The sequence below is a fragment of the Priceomyces carsonii genome, assembly GCF_900007245.1.
Source record: "Priceomyces carsonii strain CBS4050 genome assembly, scaffold: Debaryomyces_carsonii_scaffold_3, whole genome shotgun sequence".
Taxonomy (NCBI): domain Eukaryota; kingdom Fungi; phylum Ascomycota; class Pichiomycetes; order Serinales; family Debaryomycetaceae; genus Priceomyces; species Priceomyces carsonii.
Window position 1 is genome coordinate 500,775 of NW_026946676.1, and position 22,697 is coordinate 523,471.

Consider the following 22,697-nt stretch of genomic DNA (forward strand, 5'->3'; position numbering starts at 1 on the left):
TCTATGACAATTCTCCAGTTTTTTTTTGTTTCACAAGAAATGAAAAAATTTGGCCAAGACGTGTCGGATTGAGTTAACAAAAATTTCAAAAAATTAAAGCCTACTTTGAAAATTCCACTACAAAAAGATCTCCGAAGGAACCAAGGATACGCTAATAAGACATCTATATAGTATTTACATTCAATATTTGGTGAAAGAGCGAGCATAGTAGTCTCCATATGAATGGATGGCCAAATGGATCTTCGTTCGAGTCGTCCGTATTATTGGATACTTGTTCTCTCAGTCTCATATGTCCTTTAAATTTTTCACCAAATATTTTAATTTTGCCGTCTATAGATATATTGACGGATGCTGAACTAAACTTCAGTATGGATAATTTCTGGAAATCGATTTTGGAATTCTCTTGTAGAAACATGTTTATATTGTCAATCAAACCTGCATTATTCATGTTTTGGATGTCTTTGTTTGGCACGTTTATAATTATATGCCTTAAATTCTCGTTGATATGGTTGAAATGCATCACGTATACGAGCTCAATGTCACCTAGCAAGTACTTGTCAGTTTCCTCGTCCGTTAGCTGATTTGAAACCTCTTTAATGGAATGATACCCGAATCGATGCTCCCTTATGACAAATGGATCGTCAAGATCCAAGTTCTCAAGTAAAGATATAATAAATTCGTTGGCAGAAACGTTAGTGGAAGAGCTTGATACTCTGTTCAATATCACTGTGTTGAATTCTGACGAGGATTGATCACTGCTCAAAAATACAAACGCCTGCTTACTTAAAATCGAAGAACTTTTGTGTTTAATGGACAACTGGTTAAGTTTGTAGCCTCCATATTCTAGCCCATTGAAGGTGAGTTTCAATCCATCTTTAATTGACTCATAAGAATCGTATATTGGTATAATGTCCGTACTATGATTTTGATAAGCACGAAATAAAAATTTCGACAAGTTTAATAGGATATATTCCCTCTGATCTTGAGGAATGGCCCTAAGGCTACGATTGGATTTGTATACTTTAAAAGTCTGATCTAATAACACATCATGATCCATCTTCCCGTTGCATCTTACTTTAAGATTTTGGTGGTTCAAACTTTTGTTTATCTCATTAGAACGCGATATACAAAATACTACAGATGATCTCAATCAAATTTTCAATTTAGGTTACGCATGTGAATAAAACACTACAAAGTTTTATATAGACATTAACTATCTGAGACGGAGCTCTTATTAAAGCTTACCTGTTACATGCTCATTAGATAGTTATTTGGAAGCTTTAGCAACATGCTCCAACAAGTCAACAACTCTGTTAGAGTAACCGAATTCATTATCATACCACGAAATCAATTTGACGAAGGTTGGAGATAATAAGATACCAGCCTTTTGGTCAAAGATAGAAGAGTAAGTTGAGCCTAAGAAATCAGTAGAAACAACAGCCTCATCTGTGTAACCCATGATACCCTTCAATTCTCCGTTAGAAGCAGCCTTGATGGCTTCAGAGATTTCTTCGTATGTAGCGGATTTCTTCAATCTAACAGTCAAATCCACGACGGAAACATCCACGGTTGGAACTCTCAATGACATACCAGTCAATTTACCGTTTAATTCTGGGATGACCTTACCAACAGCCTTAGCAGCACCAGTAGAGGATGGGATAATGTTACCAGAAGCGGTTCTACCACCTCTCCAGTCCTTATGGGATGGACCGTCAACGGTCTTTTGGGTAGCAGTAATAGAGTGAACAGTGGTCATCAAACCCTCTTCAATACCGAAAGTGTCATTAACAATTTTAGCTAATGGAGCTAAACAGTTGGTAGTACAAGAAGCATTAGAGATGATCTTCAAGTCTGGAGTGTATTTCTTTTCGTTGACACCAACAACGAACATTGGAGCATCAGCAGAAGGAGCAGTGATGATAACCTTCTTAGCACCACCATCAATGTGTTTTTGAGCACCTTCAATTTTAGTGAAAACACCAGTGGATTCAATGACGTAGTCGACGCCCTTCTTACCCCATGGAATAGAAGCAGGATCCTTCTCTCCAAAGACTTCAATTGGGTGACCATCAATGATCAATTTGTCACCTTCAGCCTTAACTTCACCCTTGTATCTACCATGGGTAGAGTCATACTTGAACATGTAAGCAGCATAATCTGGAGCAATGAAAGGATCGTTGACAGCAACGACATCAATGTCCTTTCTGTTCAAAGCAATTCTTAAGACTAAACGGCCGATACGACCAAATCCATTAATACCAACGGTGATAGCCATTTTCTTTTTTATCTTTAACTAAAAGTAATTAGAATGTAGTAATCAATTGCAATTTTATTGTCAATTGTTTCTATTACTAACAGTTGGAATCTTAAATGGGGCAAAGTCGTCCAATTTATATCGACCTTAATGGACATAGATCATTCTCCGGGACATAGACATCCATTTGTGGATGACACTACAGTGGAATGGAAAGTTCCATAACTACCACAGAATAAAGCCAAAAAAAGGTAGAAGAATCATTATAGATGTGAATTGAGCTCATATGAGACCATGTCATGTCTCAGAATGTTCAAATAGAGATATATAGTCTAATTCAATAAGATCATAGCTTAGAAAGATCTAAGTATTGTCGCACGGGTACCCCGATTAGAGCAAGAAAGAAGAATCACAGCTATACGGGAGAACCGGACAATCGTATTACATGAAAATAGAATGATGTCCGAAAGAAATAGAACACTTAGGAAGCAGATTCAAGACTCTTTCCTGTCAATCGAGTAATGCAATGGTACGTAGCAGTAATTACCACCAACTTGACCCGGAGGAACGGCCGGGACAGAGGGTGACGATTGCAAAAAAAATAAAAATAAAAAGAACTAAGCAATGTAAGTAAAGAATGGGGTCAATACAGCAGAATGATATCTCAGGAAAGAAACTTAGTTATGTTTGGTCTGTAGAATCGACATTAATCATTTACTTTTTTATATATATCTTATTTGAAATGTAAGAAAAAAGGTGATATTGGGCAACCTTAAGGGGCATCGGTGCACTCCCAATCTGTGGGCTCGTAAGCATCAGGCTTGTCAATAGCTTTAATTTCTGCGTCAGTCAACTTAAAATCATTGATATCGATATTACCCTTGAGCCTCGATGGGGTCTTGGTCTTTGGAAGAGGAATATATCCTTTTTGCAAGGACCATTTAATAAGAATCTGAGCCGTGTTTTTGTTGTATTTCTTACAAATTTCGGCGATTTCAGGTGGTGGGTGAGCCAACTTGGATCCATGAGTCAATGGTGAGAAAGCCTCAACATGAATGTCATGACTCAAACACCATTGAGCCAATTCTGATCTCATGCACCATGGACTAATTTCGATTTGATTGACTGCGGGAGGATACTTCAATTCACTCCACTCCAACAATTGCTCGATGTGCTTAATTCCATAGTTCGAAACACCGATGTTTTTAACTAGACCCTCGTCCACTGATTCCTGTAGAGCCTTGTACGTCTCTAGTCTCTTCTGGGGCCCACATAACGGTGAGTGGATCAAAAGCAAGTCAATGTACCCAAGGTCCTTGACCTTTTCCAAGCAATCTCTTATGGCAGACTTGGCATTTCCATAGCCACACTGTGAGTTCCATAACTTCGTTGTGTAGAAAATATCTGATCTCTTAACACTGGGGGTTTCCTTCAAGAACTTTGAAATTCCTTTTCCTACCTCATGCTCATTGCCATAGAGAACAGCAGTATCAAAATGTCTATAACCTTGCTTTGCTGCCTCATGAACAATTTCACTAGTTTGATTGTTTGGGATATTGTAGCATCCTAAACCTATGGATGGAATGGTATTGCCTGAATTAAGTGTAACTAACCTTAATGACATCTTTTACACAATAGCTTGTAGTTAATTCTATGTTCTAAACTCGGTAAATTCTTAATCCAAAAGCAGAAGCGAGAAACTGCAATTATAGAGTTTACTCATATATAGGAAATCTATCAATCTGGCTTGCTTTCTTGATTTACTTGCTCTTGCTACAAGACTCTCAGAATTTTAGTCCCATGACCTACGTACTTTGCTGTCTACGGACTACCTAAAGGTAGTAAAAGCACCACGTACGGCAGATAGCACGGCAGAGCCTACAATCAGTCTTCCTATTAGTATGCATACTTATCTAGAGCCGCAATACGACTTTAGTTAGGTTATCAATTATCGCAATATAGAACAACCGGAATCAACGTGCCGAGAAAGTAAAAGCCTCAGCAGCAAAATACTTCTCCAAATTGGGACTTCTAGCCCCTTAGAAATGCGTGTCTCAGCACCCTCTCAAAGTTCTTATTGAGTATATGCAAGTTGTTCCTAAAGTCTTCCAATGCATTCTCTAATTAGCTAGCCGTTCACGAATATAGATTGGTTGGCACTATCGAGGTTTGAAAGTTATGAATAACGAGCCACAATGCATTAAACTTGCATGGCTAGACTTCTGGGTCAGCACATTGCAGTCCAATTACCATAGATTCCTGTCAAAATAGTAATAGTTGGAGTAAAAAATTAAGGTCAGCCATTGATTAATCAAGAAAATCTTTGATGATTGATAGTCAATTTAGTGTAGATCATTCACACCTTGAGTGGGAGCTTCCTTTTCTGTAACGGCGCCCGGAACTTGACAATCTTTTTCGTCTGATAGACATCCTCTCACTCTAGCCCTTCCTCATGCCTGTCTAGCGTTCGGTATGTCTTATTTCCGGTGAGACATTTACCGGCCGGGTGAAGAGCCTCTTCGATACGCCAGTCTCCGACGGATGCTAAACACATATATAGCAAACCCGAGAAGACGGAAAGTGAGAGTGATGTTGTCAAAGTATCCAGCAGAGTCTCAGGAGAGGGCGAGTTCGAAAGGATAGCAAGTGGTCGTTTTCAAAAGCAGGCCAGAAAAAAACAATTTTTGACATAAATAATCTTAGTCACGTCTATTATTAATCAAACTTTGGCGCTGCTTTAAACGGGTATAAGTATAAATATAAGACTCAAGAAATACAGTTTTCTCCCATAGAGAGAAGAACTTAGTATAAAGAATCTTAAACACGAGAACAGAATTTTTATTGGAGCCATCTCGGTGGTTATCTGAATTGATAAGTTGCAGACATAAAAATATTGGGAACGGAAAAAAATTCAGTTGCAATGTTGAGCCATATCAGTACCTCATCAGAGGATCAAGGGAGATTAGATGATTCTCACCATAGAAAGAAGAGAGTTGGAAGAGCTTGTGACCTGTGCAGAATAAAAAAGACGAAGTGTGATGGAGTCAAGCCATGCTCTAGATGTATTCAAGATAACAAAATCTGTGTCTTCAGCGAAAAGAAGAAACAGAAAGACAAGGCTCATCCCAGTGGATATGTTGAGTTATTAGAGACGAGATTGGATTTGTTGACCAAATCATTGGAGAAAATTATAACGATGGCAAAACCTCATTTGGATTTTCTTTGTGATCCTCAGTTCGGGGTTAATGATTCCTCTGAGGGTATTGCAATAAACAATGTTGTTACTTATCTTATCAATGAGGAAGGATTGTTGCGAAATTTGCCAGTTGAGTGGGAGAAGGGTGCAATGATCGCAGCTAATTTAACTTCTAACAACAAGAAAGATATAAAGGTTGCCTCTAAATCCTTTGCCGAGCACAAGAAGAATTCTAAACAGGAAGAAGAAGATGATGATGATGACGAAAGACTAAACAATAGATCGCCTGACAAGGACAGCTTCACGAGGACTGATTCCAATGAAGCTTTTAGTCCCAATAATAGGGAGCTGGACTCATCACCTCCAGATCAAAGAAATAGGATTTCTGACCAATTACAACTAAATGAGCTTCCTTTAGGGGGTTATTCAACAGGAGGCTTGATGCTAGCAAATTCAGCGGCTTTGAATGGTTCAGCATCGCCTTTAAATGAATTTGGTCCATCTGACTTTGAAAGCGATTCCAATTCAGTTTATTCGCAGCATCCTCCGAAAAATGATCCTCCATCTCCTATTGATGAAATTTTAGGACCTTCTGGTTCCTTCTTAACTTCTTTTGATACGCGTCCTAAAGCCAGCAGTTCCATTACATCTCTCACAGACAAATTTGAGGATCATGGGCTACACTCACCTACTCTCTTGGCAAGCTCTTATGGACCTCATGATCAATTATTGGGACAGCAAACACAGTCTCAACATGGTATAAGACGTTCTTCTCTGTCAACTAGGCCTTTTTCACCATCCCATCAAAAGTTGAAGAACAATGGACATGTTTTTAAGCCACATCACAGCCATTCCCATCATAACAGTAACTCAAGCTCAACCAATTTCATAAGCAACAACGGAAATGAATTTCATTTATCTAAGAAATCAAGCACTCCACTGACGGCTTCTTTTCCACTTACACCATTCAATGATGGTGATATTAATGAAGATTTCAGTTCGTTCATCTCTCTTCCCTCGGAAGCATTTAAGTCGATTCCAAATGATGAATATAGGGAACTTGATATTATAAATCCTGATAGCTTAGATGCTTTTGCATCTAGAAATCCCTTTGCTAACTACCGTGATGACAAAGTTTAATGAAGATGGTGAGAAAATTCACTGTATATGAAATATATATTCCAGGTTAGGTTTTACATTCTGCCTTTTAATTTATTATTAATATATTCTGATTATGATTTTACAAAATTGCCTTGATTTGTAAGAAGTAGATTTAAGCTCAATTGAGCGAAAGTTATCATACATAGCATATGGAGCCCAATGAATATTTGACTGCCAGACAAAAAATATTCAAGGGTGATGCGGTGGCTCAATGGTAGAGCTTTCGACTCCAGATCGAAGGGTTGCAGGTTCAATTCCTGTCCGTGTCAATTCCTTCTCATATTTTTTAAATTTTTTCCGCTTCTCGCTTATGAGCAGAATCTATGCATCTTTTACCGATTCAAAACCTTTAGCCTTGTGTTTCAACACATGCCATGGCTAAAAAAACGAAGTCGAAGGAGGGAAGTTCACCTATTCCAGAAACTTTAAAGAAAAAGAACACAAAAGATACTAAGCTTGAAGCCATTGATCCCGATGGTAAGAAGCCACAACGAGGTTTAGCCATAGGTGAAAATTTTGGCTGGACAGGTAAATTGCCTGCCACTTTGCTTTATGAGCATTGTCAAAAGCAGAAATGGGGAAAGGCTACATTTGATATGAGAAAAGAATCGAAGGGCTTTACGGCAGTTGTGAATTTAAGTTGGGAAAATCCTAAAACTAAGGAATTAATTAATATAAAGATGGTCCCAGACCGTGATCTATATTCTCCTAAGGAGACGTCTAATGAGGCTAGGCATGCTGCTGCTACCTATGCAATGCACAGAATTAATTACGTGAAAAATATGAAAATGGTATTGCCCAATACATTCAGAGACTACTGGTCAGATTTAGAATCTAAAAGACTGAACTTATTAAAGCAAAATAAAGAAGAACATGACGCTATCTATAACTCTAACCCATTCCAGGTTTACCTAAATAAAAAGGAAAAGAGGGAAAAGAGAGAAAAAGAATTGCAGATTAAAGAGCAGAATGACAAAAGAGTTCAAAGACCACAATTGAATATAGCTTCCAAGATCGGGGGACTCAAGAAAGAAGGTAAACGTAACACTGTTTCTATTCCCAATTCAGCAGAAATTCCATCTTTTCCGAAGAAGGTATGGAGCAATAGTCCTTTTGTCGACTTTCCCTCAAACGTCAGATTATCTATAGAGTCGTCCGTAAGAGAGCATATTAGATGGGAGGTTGAGAATTCTCAGAAATTGTCAGACCAAGATCGGCGTGAATATTCTAATACATTTTACAAGTTAGGTTTCCGAGAAGCACATGTGAAAGAAGCTTTCAAGTACACATCAAGTTTCAATGATGCTTTGGAGTGGTTGTTATTCCATATTCCCGAAGACGATTTACCGAGTCTCTTTACCAAATCCGCAGATGAAACTGGTGTGACTTTGAAGATTTCCAAGGATATTCAGCGCGAGTACTTATTGAAAAGACTTCATGAATCGGGCTTTGATATGGATGAAATAGTGACGACCCTTGAAGAGAATCACAACGACGAAATTAAAACATCGATAGCACTCACGCGTAAACTCTGCCCTAGGAAATTGCATGCGAATGAGGTGGCTGATAACCAAGAAATTTGGGAGCAAGAAATTGAAAGCATAAATTGTATTGGATCTAATTCTGCTAATTTTTTGTCAGATTCATGCAAAAGAATTGTTTTAATAGGCTTAAATCCAAAAGGCTTGGAAAAGAACCTTTTAAGCATAAAGTTATTTAATTGTGATAGATATCCAAACGACATTCCTGGTATGTTTTTGATTGTCAACGATCTGTCATTCAAGCTAGCTAGTTATATCAAATTATCTATATTAAGAAACTTGATAGAGTTTCTATTCGAAAGAAATATTATTGGAGACTGCTTCATATATTCAATTATTGAATGGTTGGAAGATAATATAGCTAATGTTATCAAAAACCCTGGCCCTTTATTGTACATTGAAGAGGGAAGAAGTGACGTTACCTCTGAAGTGTCTTCTTCTAGAAAACCCGAGGGAAGATCTAAGAAACGCGTCGAAAAGTCGCTTGAACTACTGATTCAGGAGATTGAAGCCGCAAAGAAAAGATATAAAGCAAGACAAGAATCCGAGCAGGTACAAAATTCAATCAGGAAAAGGAAACTCCTTCCGGCTTGGAATAAGAGGCATCAGTTAGTTTCAGCAATTAATGAGCATAAAATTACTTTGGTTACAGGTGAAACTGGATCAGGTAAGTCCACGCAGACGGTTCAATTCATATTGGACTATTTGAATTCAAAGGATAATTTCTCGTCAACTATTATTTGCACTCAACCTAGGCGTATTTCCACTATTGGCTTGGCGGAAAGAATATCTGAAGAGAGGCTTGAAAATGTGGGGGACGAAGTCGGTTATGTTATTAGAGGTGAAAATAAGACTAGCAAGAATACAAGGATCACTTTTGCAACTACGGGAGTGTTACTTAGGATGTTGCAATCTTTCTTACAATCAGGAGAGAATAATTTATTCAAGAAGTTGGGTTATATTTTTGTCGATGAAGTACATGAGAGATCCGTTGATAGTGACTTTTTATTGATTATCTTGAAAAAAATAATGGGTAAATTTCCAAATCTTAAAATAATATTAATGTCTGCAACAATTGATGTGGATATATTTAAGAGTTTCTTTCATACTCCCGTCAATCATATTCATATAGAGGGAAGGACTTATCCAATTGAAGACCATTATTTGGGAGAAATACTTGACGATGTTGATTTCACAATTAAAAATTCAGATCACGAATCTGTAAAACCCAAGCCGGACTCGTTCTTTTTTAAAAACGGTAATATAAATTATGATTTAATTGCTCTCTTATGCTTGAAGGTAGATTTTCAACTAAGGGAGAAGATGGATGACGGTTCTATCTTGATTTTTTTACCAGGAATTGCGGAAATCAACCAATGCATCTCACAAATAGAATCAAAGTTCAAGGACACTCTGAATCAGAGCTGGTGTCTACCACTACATTCGGCACTAGCCTCAGTCGAACAGAAAAAAGTGTTTCGATCTGCTAAAAAAGGCGTCAGAAAGATCGTGGTCTCCACAAATGTAGCTGAAACATCTATAACTATAAATGACTGTGTAGTGGTTATAGACAGTGGACGATCTAAAACATTGTTTTATGACCCCAGTACAACTTCTACCAAGTTAATTGAGAATTGGTGCTCTAAGGCAGAGACAGGTCAAAGAAGAGGAAGGGCTGGTCGTGTTAGAGAAGGGTTCTGCTTTCACCTTTATACACAAGATACTTATCAAAATATGAGAAGTGAAGCCATTCCTGAAATCAAGAGGACGAGATTGGAAAATCTCTATTTAGTTGTAAAGGCAATGAATATCAACAATGTTGAGGAATTTTTGAATGACGGTCTAGATCCACCTGATCAAAAGTCATTATCTCTGTCTAAAGACTTTTTATCGGAAATAGGAGCATTACGAAATGATAAATTATCGCATCTAGGTAAATATTTATCATATTTGCCTACAGATTTGCAAAGTGGAAAATTGTTGATTTTAGGGTGTATTTTCTCGTGTTTGGATATGTGTTTAACTCTTGCATCGATACAATCTGTTGGCAGTCCTTTTTCAAATTCCTTCGATCTCAGAGATAAGATTAAAGAAATTCAAAACCAATACTCCGATGGTCAGGGCGATTTAATCGGGATGGCTAATGTTTATAAAGAATACGAGCGGGTCAAGTCAGAGAATAAGAATGTGAACAAATTTATCTCTAGTAACTGTTTGTCTTATATGAGTTTGAAAGACATTAACTCTACTAAGGTTCAACTTCTATCAATTTTAAAAGATATCGGTTTTGTTCCTATGAACTACGGCAAGGTGTACGATACGTTGAACAGAAACTCAGAGAACTATTCCATAATACGTTCGGCAATCACCGGGGCGTATTACCCTCAAATTGCAAGAGTTCAGTTACCAGACCCTAAGTATTTAAAATCTTTTGTTGGTGCTATAGAGGTCGAACAGGATGCTAGGCAAACCAAATACTGGATCAGAAACAACGGATTTATGAACCAAAAGCCACAGGAGGCTGATACCGAGAAAGAATTGCCTGCTATTCGGGCGTTTATTCATCCTTCTTCTGTTTTGTTTTCGAGCACAAGTAATCAAAACACTGTACCTGATATTGAAAAATACTTGAGAGAGGATGGTTCTTTTGATTCCGAGACTGCAAAGGAAATTTACAACACACCTCCACTGGTCCTGTCTAGTGGGTCATTGATTAAGTCTTCATTCATTGTATATGGATCGTCTCATCATTCAAGTAAACTTTTCCTAAGAGATGTCACTCCAACAAGCACCTTGGTAACTCTTTTATTTGGGGGAGAAATTGTCTACGATTTAACGAGTAACTTGACAACAGGCAATAAATCTCCAGGAATAGTGCTTGATAAGTGGCTCCCTATCAGAACATGGTGCAAAAATGGAGTGTTGATAAAAAGACTCAGAATTTTACTCGATAATGCCATCAATGACAGACTTTCACAGCCACATTACTTTTCCTCCATTAAAGAACTTGACAAACCATCTGACAGCGATAGAATTTTGTCTATCGTTGAGAAAGTCGTTGGTATATCATAGTTTCGCAGCACATCATACTATGCACATCATTTTGCACCCATGTAAATATATAATTATAATAAACTTGAAAGAATCCTTTTCTAATAGAAGAAGGAAACCATTCTTCCTACTGCTTCACTTCTACCAAAACTCTTATTTTATAGTATCACCTGAATGATAATGATGCTTACGTAGTAAGATCCTGAAATGTGTTTTTGCACGACTTCTATCAGTTCTGATTGAAAGTTAATTAATCAAGCTAATGAGAAGCAAAGTAGGGGCTAATCAATTGAATATAAACAACAAATCAGGAAGATGAATAACCAGAATAATCAGACACAGGGAAATACTGGTGGTCCGAATAGAGGGGGTCCTCTGCGGCCTGTTACAATACAGCCCGGCCATGTTATTCACTTAGTTCAAGCTTTGAAGAATGAATTAGCGGCAGCTAAGGCAGCTGAGAATGATAGAGCTAAGGCCCAGCAACACTATGCTAAAGCTGAGGATATCAAGCAAGTTTTGCTTAATTACCAGGCACAGCAAAAATCAAGAGCGCAACAGCAGCAACAGCAGCAGCAACAGCATCCACAACAGCAGATGCATCCACAACCAAATAGCGCTGGTAACCAAGTTAACATACCTAATCAACAAAACATGATGAATCTTCAGCAGCAAAGCAGTTCGAACTTGAACCAACCTGGTCTGCAGGCGCAGTCACCGAATTTAGCTCAACAGATTCCACAGAGTAGTCCAGCTCCCATGATGCAACAGAATTCGTCTTCTTCGGGTGGATCGCATATTTCGAGTGCAAATTTGATTACTATGGAAAATTTTAATAAGTTAAAGGCTAGGTTAAGTAGTTATGAACCAAGAATTCAACAGTTGGAGGAGAGCAAGAAGAACGAATCTTCTCCTGATCAAATTGGAGCTTTGGAGAGGCAGATAGGTGACCTTAAAACTAAGTTCTCGCAAGAGCAAAAGTATGCTATCTATATGAAAAACCAACTAATTGAGCAGGCGAAGACTGCATCATCAAACTTGAATAGTCCGCAATTATCGAACACCGGTTCACCTGCTGTAACAAATCCTCAAGACCCTAGATTTAGGGTTCAGCAGCAGCAAAATGTTAAATCTCCCTTCGTGCAAAGCAAAGGTACACCCCAGCAGGCTCCAGTTGGAACTCCTCAAAATCAGGGACAGCAGAGAAGCTCTAAATCAGCTTCGCCTTCAGGGACAAATGCTACAGCTACACCTAGCAAATTAGGTCAAACACCTGGTCCTGGGACCTCTTCTTCTAATTTAGCCGGAATAACGAGACCAAGCGTGCCATCGATCCCGATATCAAGTACAATTAATGTTAAACCCCCAACTGCACTCACTTTGAAACCAAATAATGCTAATCGTGCCTCTTTAAGTACTGGTGTCCCTAATGGACTTGGTTCAATTTTGGGGACACCAGCTATTACTAAGTTACCGTCGTATGATTTATCTACTGCGGGTACTTCTGCTACACTCCCGGATAACGGGGGAAGAGTTTTGACTAAAAGAAAACTTTCTGAATTGGTTAATTCTATAGGCGCAGATGAAGGTGATGGAAAAACGACCATAGATGGCGATGTGGAAGAACTACTTTTGGATTTGGCAGACGAATTTGTTACGTCGGTTACGAGTTTTGCATGTAGATTAGCGAAACATCGCAAGGCTGACTCAATCGACGTAAAAGACGTTCAACTCCATTTGGAACGTAATTGGAATATAAGGATTCCTGGATATGCCATGGATGATATTAAAGCAATTCGTAAATGGCAGCCAAGCACGTCTTACAACCAAAAGCTTTCGGGAGTTGAAATATCTAAATCTGTTAATGGAAATATTAATTAGGAACCCATGTATAAATATTTAAGGAATTTTTAATGCATTAAGTTTTTAAAGAGTAGCAACTGTTGGAGAAATTTATCTTTTGATCATCAACTAGCCCATCGAGATATTCCTCAAGGGATATATTAGTAACTGCTTCCATGTTCATAACCTCCTTGGGGACAGTAACTTTTAATAGATCCTTGATTCTATCGAAGGTAACCGGACCCAAGTTATTGAGTATACCATGAATATATGGAAACAATCCTTGCAAGCTCTCGTGTGATTTTATTGAAAGATGTTTCAGATCCGCACTTAAGATATCCTTTTCTGAAGGGCTAGTGAGTTCCAACATCGGCTCAGTGTCTGCATCTTCATTAACTATATATAAATCTCTTGTTACCTCGAGGAGCACTTCTTGCTTTACCCAAAACTGTAAAGCTTGAGATGCAATGAAAGGTGTCATTTTAAGCTCCTGAACCACGAAGTCCAACAGTAATGGGTCAGACTTGTCGTTAAACAACGTGATTATAGACGCCCTATCGGGTGAAGTTTCAAAATTCAAAGTCTTATTGTTCAAAGATAATTCGATTTTGACTAATCCCAAGTGTGGCAATAGTTTTAGGTATCGTCCTTTCTTCAACTCCAGATAACTGTCACTGAAGTTTTTGAAGTCTTGGTAAATCGATTCTGGCAACTTGAAGTTGTCATTCTGCGCCGATATACTCTCCATCAAATGATTCCAGTAATTGTGTGACAATATTGTAGACTGAAAGTTTGACTGAGGAGATGAGGATCTAGAATATAGCAAATCATTTATAAGCCGACTCTCTTTGATGTCTCTTATCATTACATCCAAAGTTGTGAATTCGTTTTTCCCAAATCTGAGCTTCAAAAGCAGTAAATAATCAACTATTTCGTCGACGTTGTAATCAAATTGTTTAATCAATCGCTCACTAAACAATTTGGTAAACTCATTAATGAAAATATCCTTTGAATCGAAAATAGAAATCAAGGATTCTATAATGTCGGTAAGCTTCCCCTTTTTGAAGTCTGGTAATGCGTCTATTGGATCAGGAGTCCAATGCAAATCTATATTCTCATCGATAACAATGCGTTTACTGAATAGTTCGCTATCCTGTCTCCTTAATTCTACTGCAAGGTCTCTTAACTCGTTCGTGTCGCTATCATCCAAAAGTCCATGTACTAATTTGATAATAATATCATCACGGGTCTTAAGATATCTTCGAATTGGTCTGATAACTTTATCAAGAAGAACCCCTTTCGGATCTATAATTAAAAATGCACGAATCGTCTTTGTATAAGTGGTGATGACGTCGACGGTGTTAGTACCAGAATGAAGCAAATTTTCATTACACCGCTGAATAAAGGTTTCTACAAGAGTCGTCCTTTGGTAAGCTTGGCTGTATGTCGAATAATTCATCAATGTGCTAAAACGTGTCTTGATATTGGTTTGAGGAATTGAGTAATTAAGACACTGGTATAGTTCAAAGAGACTAATCTTGCTCTGAGGATAGTCATGCACCATCTTATAAATCTCACTGATCCTTAGAGAAACTAATTCATCGCATGCTATTTTTATAAGATCATACAAGAATATTTGATCGTTATTTGAAAGCGTCATGATTATATGAAAGCTGGGCCAAATTTCATTCTCGACAAAGCCTTTTATTTTCTCCAAGAAAGGTTCATTCAACACATCTGAACAGACTCTCAATACATATTCCTTAATTTTGGCAATTGACAATTGAACGATTATAAAATTAAGTTCATCCGTGAAATTAATTGAAATCAAAATAGCAAGGGCATCCGAAAGCTTGTCATTTTTTGGGCTGCTAGAATCAAATAAATTTATTTTTAAATAGGACCTTAGATGGTCCAAAAGTTGGCTTTCTTTAATTAAGGCGTTGTAAAATAAAGTATGCAAATTTCTTTGGAAGATATCTCGTGGCAAACTGTCCAAATTTAGATAGTTCAAATGCCATTCGTAGTAGTTCAATATTCTCCTTATTTGATTGAAAATTTGAAAGAGATCTAGCCCTTCGGTCTTAAAATGCAACATGAAACTGTTATTAACCGAATTGATGTATAGTTTAATAAATGTAAGTTCTCCGTTCAAATCTTTAAGACAGCTTCTAATAGCCGCCTTTATTCTGGAAGAAGGCTCTTTTTGACTCCATTCTGGAATTGGATAGTAAGGGCTTAACCAGCTTAACAAGTAATCTATATCATTCTCAATATCATTTAGACCAGTAGATAAATCGCTTAAAGTTAAAGTCGGGATGATCTTATGAACCAAATCTCTGTTACTTGTAAAAGAACTCATAGAGGACTTTTGAATATTTCTGATCCCTTAACCTATGGCACTGTGGTGATCTCGCTTAGTTTGTGTCGGTAATGAATCTTTATTGTTAGAATATATGTATGTAAACATTTATTTCGTGATACCATAAAATGCGCAAAAATAGAAGGAAGAGATCAAGAAGAGGGAAGAAATTAAAAAAATTAGAACAAGACTGTTGAGAAAACTTTTAAACTATAAACAGCAGGGATCACTTCTTTGAGAATGGTTTCTTCACAAAATAAAAAAAAGCCCAATACTTCTGTGGCCATCTTATCACAAATATTTGACAGATATAAGGATCCTCAAGATGAATCTGTAATTAGCATTGATGGAACTATGGCATATTTAGATGATTTGGGCATTGACCCCGATGACATCTTGAGCTTGACATTGGCATACTTCTTGGAAAGTACTTCAATGGGTATTTTCTCTAGAGAAAAATTCGTTAACAATTGGAATGACGTAAATGTGTCGACGATAAAAGGAATGAAAGATTTTATAGAGCAGTATAATGAGAATCAAATCTTGAGTAATGAAGATAATTTCAGATATTTTTATGATTTTGCATTTGATTATGTTAAAGAAAATAAGCATCAAAAAGTAATTGGGTATGACTTGGCTGTTGATTACTGGAAGTTATTGCTTTCGAAGTCTAGAGCTTGGAAACCTTCTGAAGAGACTAATAGAAGACTAGATCAGTGGTATGATTTTATCATAAATACATACAAACGTAATATATCGAAAGATTCTTGGGAAATGTTTTATTTGTTCGTTAAAGATATTATTTCTACAGATCCAGTGCACTTTAAGGATTATGATGAGATGTCAGCTTGGCCCAGCATAATAGATGATTATGTTGAATACTTGCACGAAAGCAAAAAGCTCGAAGGATAGACCTCAATAGTTCACTATCATAATACACATACATATAAATAGATATAATACGTCTTGCTCTTACAATCTCAGTTTAGGAGACTGTTGATGCTAGATTTTCTCATAGCCAAAAGTGCATTGGAAGCATCTTTTTCGGGTACGAAGGTACTTTGAGAACTAGCTGCAAGATTGTTGTCAGAAGAATAAGAAATGATCTTAGATTTACTTCTTTCATCTGCGTCAGACGATAAAATAGCGGGATCTGGCAATTGAAATGAACGTTTCACACTGCTACTCATAGTTTTTGTATGAGGAGATATTGAGGATGACCTATTGTCTCTAGAGACAGTCGAGTAGTTTTTCTTATAATTTTTCAAAACTGATAATATGGGAGCCATATTAGGAGTATTGTCCGGTGACGGTAATTGATCTTTATGCTCTATCTCTATTATCGGTTCTTCTCCGATACTTTGAGACAGTATTCTGTTTTGGCCGCAACCTGTTAACGGAGATGTGGACGGTACTGCAGAAGTTAACGATGTCAGGGAATCATATAACTCTGTAAAATTAAACTCCTTATCAATATTTCTATATTGGTTCACATCCAACGATATGTTTGCAAAGTTGATATCGAAGTCATAATTCTTGTCTTTGGAGAGCATTTCGTGTTGTTGACGTATGATGTGGTGTAAATATAAAATATACTCGACCGATGACTTTAGAATAGTAAGCTTATGCATTCCATCCATCTTGGCCGCAGATCCGTTCTTAGGGATTTGAGATGAAAAGGAGCCAGATCTGCAGGCTGGAATCACGTACTTCAAGGCTTCGAATTCTCTGTTTATCTTAATTCTTCTACGCTTTTCAATAAGTGAATGCAATTGCTTCGTCTCGTTTTTCCTTCTAGCCAACTCTTGAGAATCTATACTAGACGACCTTCTACGTCTCTTTTTCGAATCAGACAGAGGGGTCGTGAGTTTGTTCTCCTCAGTTGATCGTTTATTATATTCGTTAGTCAATATCTCATAGTTGTTCTCACCATCAACTTCTTTGTTCAATTGAATTATAGTTGTCTTCAAAACTGGCGGGCTGGATAGTTGGCCGCTATTCATTTTTATTAGTGCTATTCTGCTTCTATCGGTTCAAAAAAATTATTATAACTTGTTTCTTATATTCTTAAACCGATCTACTATTAAACTTGTATTATATTAATTATTATGCCTTGATAATGTCATATTTACCAAGTAGTCATTTTTAGGCCCTCCTAACCTTTTATATTGCATCGCCCACGTTGAAATCTTTAACACACGTTGAAGCAGGTGCTGCTTGTCACACGAGGCCAGCACGTGGGGTTGGTGCACACGATATATCTATGCGCACTAAAAGGTCGCAAAAACAGTGCGAATAAGCACATTCGCTCCCTGCTTCCGCACTAATTCTAATCTGAGATCCCACAATACTTCTTAAAGTAGTAGGGAAAGGCATAGCCCGCTCGAAACACGCTCTACCACGCTATCGCAGGCTTCAAATTTTATTAGTGCAATTACCTAATGAGAGTGGTTGAAACAATAGCATTTGAACTTGATTAGTCCACGAGACTCTTCATGGTGTGACTCTACGGTTTGCAAGTTGCTATTCTAGGTCCCTAATACATTTAATCTAGGTAACGTAAATCAAGCCTGCTCTTTGAATGATAAGAATCTCTCTTAACCTTTATGTATCTCCATAAAGCATCTATTGGGAGTTGCGAAACTCGTGGATCTGATTATCCTTTACGTATTCCGAACCGCCATATTTTTTTGCTAATGAATCTTTCCTCGATTTTTTCTCCTCATTATGCTCCTTGAGTTTCATGTGCATTAGAGTAGGATTAGCTTCAACATTAAGATCTAAATTAGCGTATGTGGGTTCTGCATCTGGCTTATTCTGTAGCTTGCTTTCTAAAAGCTCAGTTCTCTTTGATTGCAAATATTCCTCATTTTGGTCCCACGCAAACTTTTGTAGCTCACCCATTGCTCTTACAAACTGATCATCTTCATTGACAAGAGCTTTAGATTTATTCAGTTTGGATGCTGTGACTTTTTTGACGTACGACGGAATATCCATTCTATCTCTAATAACTCTCTCCATGGGATCTTCCTTCAAATTTGTTACTATGTCCTTTGCGTCTAATCCTAATTCAATTAACTCTAACTCATAGTCTGTATCGTCGGAGTCTTGTTCATCTTTCGAACTTTGAGTTTTTGACTTCTTCTTTATCTTTTGCCAGTCACGCAAAATATTGTCCCACTGGTCTGCTTCATATCCATACCATCTATCTCTTTTTGAATCATAATCTTCGTTCCTTTTGACTCGAAAGTTCTCTTTAACATCAAAGGAATCATTAATACCACCACCCGCCGTTGGCAAACTATAATCAATTACCTCATTCTTGTTTCTATGATGCGATAAATAGTCTGAATCAGGGTTATTACTACCAGAGTCTTCTTTATACCACGGTTTTTTAATTATATATTTAGGTATATATGGATTGGCCTCATTCTTCGGACTGTTTGGCATAATTTATTAAGCATTTGACAGCAATACCAATTATATTTGACTTTCAGTTCAGAAGAGCTCTCATTTTACTTTTACGAATTCGAAATTTTTTTTTTCTATAAATATTGCAAATATTTTTAAATTATTAATAAAAAGGTATTAATGCTAAATAATCTTCTAACTAAAACCTGTCCATTCTTCGTCAGATTCCTCTCCTTCATTATGTTCTTCATTTCTTTCACCTTGAAGGTCACTAGATCCATCTTCATCGCCCAAGATGCCCCATTCTTTTAGTCTCTTGTCTTTTATAACATCTTCCTTACATTTTTCTCTCAAAGTTTTTAATAAAGCTTTCTTGCTGAGGCTTATGAATGGAGATATCAATAGGCTAATAGGAGTTTCATCTAAAATTTCTCTCTTCTTTTGCGAGACATTCTTGCCATCTTCCTCGTTATCTTCATTTTCTTCAGTCTCTTCAGAAAGTTCATTAAAGAGAACTAATTCCATTTCATCAATGTATATATCGCAAAGGTGATAAGGTAATGCAACGCTTACACTCTTCTCCCCACTTAAAGGTAATTTCTCTAAAGTCTTCAAGAATTCATTAACATACCTATCATCCCAACCTCTTGACTTAAGTTGAATAAAATTATGTCTCAAAACTCTCCTAATTAAAAGGTAGTACTTGTCAATCCTCCACTGGTCTATATGGGGCCATTCATTAATTATAATGACCCAGAAAGCTTCCAAAAACCTGGCATGCAACTCTATGCTAATGACACTACTGAATAATTCCCCTAAGCTTTCTGCCAATCTCTGCTGGGGTCCAGGTCTATCGCAAAACCACATCGCATAGTACAAACCTTTCCATAATTTCTGCAATTCTAATAAGCTTAACTGGCTCGATGACTTAGCTGATAAATATTTTTTCAATGACTTGAAAGCAGCTTCCCTAGTAGGTCTATCATTTGAAGCCAATTTTTTGACAAACTTCGAGGTCTGGGAGCCTTGCAGAGTCTGTGACATTCCCGTAACAGTTGATCTAACTAAAGAATTATAGTTTGCAAGAAGTGCTTGTATCTACATCAAAAAATGCATACCTGAAAAAAAAAAACCAATCACGTGGTACCATCACGACGTCTACCAAGCACTACTTATGAACTCTCTACAATACGTACTCTCTACAATATGAACATTAGCATTTTATATATTAAAGACTTGTAAGAATTATGAGGTGATAAATGAAGAAAATCATGTGTTTAAGACAATTCAATGATCAAGATTACATTATCATGCTGTCTATATCCGAATCGTAAAAGGAAAATACCGAAATACATAACCTATTAGCGGGAGAGACACATCCTTAGTGACTTCATTTTCCACATCCTCATCTATCTTGACATTCTTAAACTATCAAGTATCTGATTGGAATATGCAACAATTTGACGGCATAACCAACAACACCCATCATAATAAACCCAAATCCGACTGCACGAATGATCTTGAGATATTCTATAAGTAGTTAGTAAACTGCACGTAAAGACATGTACTGCTTCATTGATGAAGCTGTTTTCATCAAATCACCCATCAAACTATGTATTTACTCACCTTTTTTGTCTGGTTTTTGGCACTTTCTAACAAATGCGTTCCCATCTTTGAAAAACTCGACGGGCACTTCTGTAAGCTTCTCTAACCCTTCTGCTGCCATTATAGTTTTGACTAGCCTGTGTGCTTTATATTTCTAAATAAGATAACTCACTACTTTTGGTAAAACTGAACAATTATTGTAATTATCTACGACCACTTGTCATTTTGGTCTACGCACTACATAGTTTTATCGATATATCGTAAAATTTTAAGAAAGAATTAATATACCTATATTAAATCTAAAAATGTATCACTATCTTCTGTTCTTAATGCAATCATATGGTTTTCTCTCCTCTTTTCAATCATCTCTCTGAATTTAGGCGAAACTTCTGATCTCAACCACAATGTAAGAGAATCTCTCATATGCAGGTCGATAGACCATTCGTTGATTAATGGTTGGCACTGTCCCATGTAAGTGGCTTTCCATTTCACTTCCACTAGAGACTTGAGAGCATCCTCATATAAGCCTCGAATAGTTAGATCTATGTCATTAACAGGATTTGGTATCAATCTCTTATTAAACGACGTTGATGAAACATGATACTGGTGGTAAAACTTCAATAAGCACTTTAACATACCATAATATTTCTCTTCGTCAACAACTTCCACGTATTCTTCCTTTAAAAAGTCTAAATAAATTTTGCATATTCTATCTGAAAAGATAGAACTGGTGTCATTAAAAAGGTTCCATAATTCATTGAAAGTATTCGATCTTGTTGACTTAAGCTTGTTTAGGTATGCTAAAAATCCCTCATAGTCAAAGTCGGCATCTTTTTGCATATCTATGAGAGACTTTGGAGAACTACTCGTCTTTGACATAGAGGTTTGTTTTAAATAGGCGTTTAATGCTCTTTCTTCATTAAATGAAGTTGAATAGTTACACCATTTGAAAATGTTCTCCCAGAAATTTTTCGATGAAACTCCAGCAAGATCAATAGGATAATGTTTTTGGAATAGATTCGTGTATCTCATAGCTTTGAAAAACTCTTGATTATAGCAATAGGATATTACTATGGCCTTCAAATGTCCTATAGTTGGATATTCTGACCCATCAAGAGCAGTAAATAATCTCCCATCTACTTCTCCGTCTTCTTTGATACCCCATGTCGATTCAATGTATGTTGATAAAAACTTGAGGTTCTTTGAATAACCAATAGAATATATTAATGTCTCTTTAAACTTATCGTCTAGAATTAACCCACTCTTGTCCACATTTCTTGACTTACAATATTCATTAAACACCGATAAAAATGACAATTCTTTTTTGAATTTGGATTTTCTAGGATTGTAATACTTTGTGGTGAGATAGTTGTTTTTCATAGGCCATAAACGGGGATCTCCACCACAATATGTTTGTAATTTTAACACCCACATGCTGTGGGGCATTATATCAGCAAAGTTTGGATAGTCTTCTTCAAATCTCTGAAACCATTTCGATGCTAAGTCTAATTTAAAATTATGCAATTCTAAATATATTAAGTTTTCATAATCACTGACACTTAATTTATAACCGGTAAGGCTAGTCGAGTTATATAAATCTGCCCTTTTAGATTGATCATAGATATATTCTTGGGAATCGGCATAAAGCAAGTTGCTATACACTTTTCTTATACCTTCTCGGAATCTTCTTGCCTCGTTTCTCTTGGAATAAAATTTTCCCTTTGTCTCGAAGTTCAGTTTTTCTCTAGCAGCCTTACTCATTAAGTTAATCTCATGATCTATGACAGACCTCAAATAATATGATAATTCATCAGAAGTTATAAAGTGTTTCCAAGATCGTGAATTCAGGGATGAATCTGTTATTTTTAAGAATAAACTTATCAATGATTCATAATCCTTTATCTCAGCCAATCTATATATCTGTCTCTTAATGATTTGTTTCTGAGTCAAGCCCGACAGATCTAACTTAACACCAGACAGAAAATGCGTTTCTGGCAATGATTTTAAGAATACCTCTGAGGGACTTGTTCTTATAACCCCACCAACTTTATCATCTATTTGATTAACATCCGAGTCGATAGACGACTTTTCGTAGATATCAAAAGCGGATATATGAAGGTCATTTACTGCAGAAGCCTTTGAAGAAAACAATCTCTTTGATATACTATTGAGTCCGTGGATGTGTCTGCTTCGTATGATGGTCGACATACTTAGCAGACTTCTTTAACGTCTTTTCTGTGTGTTTAGGTTAAACTGAAAAAAAATCGAAGAAAA

The 22,697-nt window shown here is 36.9% G+C and overlaps 12 protein-coding genes across 12 annotated transcripts; 4 read left to right on the plus strand and 8 right to left on the minus strand.

The window, feature by feature from the left end:
* Positions 1 to 163: 163 nt before the first annotated feature.
* Positions 164 to 1,057, minus strand: PRCAT00002777001 (uncharacterized protein; the record flags this gene model as incomplete). Its single annotated transcript, XM_062952660.1, has 1 exon — positions 164 to 1,057. One exon carries the CDS (start codon positions 1,055 to 1,057, stop codon positions 164 to 166), a length of 894 nt encoding a protein of 297 aa, XP_062809541.1.
* A 210-nt stretch (positions 1,058 to 1,267) lies between these two features.
* On the minus strand, positions 1,268 to 2,275 carry TDH3 (glyceraldehyde-3-phosphate dehydrogenase (phosphorylating); the record flags this gene model as incomplete). Its single annotated transcript, XM_062952661.1, has 1 exon — positions 1,268 to 2,275. The coding sequence occupies one exon, from the start codon at positions 2,273 to 2,275 to the stop codon at positions 1,268 to 1,270; it is 1,008 nt and encodes a 335-aa protein (XP_062809542.1).
* Positions 2,276 to 3,026: 751 nt separating this feature from the next.
* PRCAT00002779001 (aldo-keto reductase superfamily protein) lies at positions 3,027 to 3,878 on the minus strand (the record flags this gene model as incomplete). Its single annotated transcript, XM_062952662.1, has 1 exon — positions 3,027 to 3,878. One exon carries the CDS (start codon positions 3,876 to 3,878, stop codon positions 3,027 to 3,029), a length of 852 nt encoding a protein of 283 aa, XP_062809543.1.
* Positions 3,879 to 5,174: 1,296 nt separating this feature from the next.
* Positions 5,175 to 6,590, plus strand: FCR1 (Fcr1p; the record flags this gene model as incomplete). Its single annotated transcript, XM_062952663.1, has 1 exon — positions 5,175 to 6,590. The coding sequence occupies one exon, from the start codon at positions 5,175 to 5,177 to the stop codon at positions 6,588 to 6,590; it is 1,416 nt and encodes a 471-aa protein (XP_062809544.1).
* A 395-nt stretch (positions 6,591 to 6,985) lies between these two features.
* On the plus strand, positions 6,986 to 11,224 carry PRCAT00002781001 (putative helicase; the record flags this gene model as incomplete). Its single annotated transcript, XM_062952664.1, has 1 exon — positions 6,986 to 11,224. One exon carries the CDS (start codon positions 6,986 to 6,988, stop codon positions 11,222 to 11,224), a length of 4,239 nt encoding a protein of 1,412 aa, XP_062809545.1.
* Positions 11,225 to 11,518: 294 nt separating this feature from the next.
* On the plus strand, positions 11,519 to 13,084 carry PRCAT00002782001 (uncharacterized protein; the record flags this gene model as incomplete). The annotated part of the gene is made up of 1 exon (XM_062952666.1): positions 11,519 to 13,084. The coding sequence occupies one exon, from the start codon at positions 11,519 to 11,521 to the stop codon at positions 13,082 to 13,084; it is 1,566 nt and encodes a 521-aa protein (XP_062809546.1).
* Positions 13,085 to 13,121: 37 nt separating this feature from the next.
* PRCAT00002783001 (anaphase promoting complex subunit 2) lies at positions 13,122 to 15,407 on the minus strand (the record flags this gene model as incomplete). The annotated part of the gene is made up of 1 exon (XM_062952667.1): positions 13,122 to 15,407. The coding sequence occupies one exon, from the start codon at positions 15,405 to 15,407 to the stop codon at positions 13,122 to 13,124; it is 2,286 nt and encodes a 761-aa protein (XP_062809547.1).
* Positions 15,408 to 15,647: 240 nt separating this feature from the next.
* On the plus strand, positions 15,648 to 16,319 carry PRCAT00002784001 (NEDD8 ligase; the record flags this gene model as incomplete). Its single annotated transcript, XM_062952668.1, has 1 exon — positions 15,648 to 16,319. One exon carries the CDS (start codon positions 15,648 to 15,650, stop codon positions 16,317 to 16,319), a length of 672 nt encoding a protein of 223 aa, XP_062809548.1.
* Positions 16,320 to 16,387: 68 nt separating this feature from the next.
* On the minus strand, positions 16,388 to 17,410 carry TRY6 (Try6p; the record flags this gene model as incomplete). The annotated part of the gene is made up of 1 exon (XM_062952669.1): positions 16,388 to 17,410. The coding sequence occupies one exon, from the start codon at positions 17,408 to 17,410 to the stop codon at positions 16,388 to 16,390; it is 1,023 nt and encodes a 340-aa protein (XP_062809549.1).
* Positions 17,411 to 18,032: 622 nt separating this feature from the next.
* On the minus strand, positions 18,033 to 18,857 carry SLU7 (mRNA splicing protein; the record flags this gene model as incomplete). The annotated part of the gene is made up of 1 exon (XM_062952670.1): positions 18,033 to 18,857. The coding sequence occupies one exon, from the start codon at positions 18,855 to 18,857 to the stop codon at positions 18,033 to 18,035; it is 825 nt and encodes a 274-aa protein (XP_062809550.1).
* Positions 18,858 to 19,013: 156 nt separating this feature from the next.
* On the minus strand, positions 19,014 to 19,862 carry PRCAT00002787001 (uncharacterized protein; the record flags this gene model as incomplete). The annotated part of the gene is made up of 1 exon (XM_062952671.1): positions 19,014 to 19,862. One exon carries the CDS (start codon positions 19,860 to 19,862, stop codon positions 19,014 to 19,016), a length of 849 nt encoding a protein of 282 aa, XP_062809551.1.
* Positions 19,863 to 20,711: 849 nt separating this feature from the next.
* PRCAT00002789001 (uncharacterized protein) lies at positions 20,712 to 22,631 on the minus strand (the record flags this gene model as incomplete). The annotated part of the gene is made up of 1 exon (XM_062952672.1): positions 20,712 to 22,631. One exon carries the CDS (start codon positions 22,629 to 22,631, stop codon positions 20,712 to 20,714), a length of 1,920 nt encoding a protein of 639 aa, XP_062809552.1.
* Between the last annotated feature and the right edge of the window lie 66 nt (positions 22,632 to 22,697).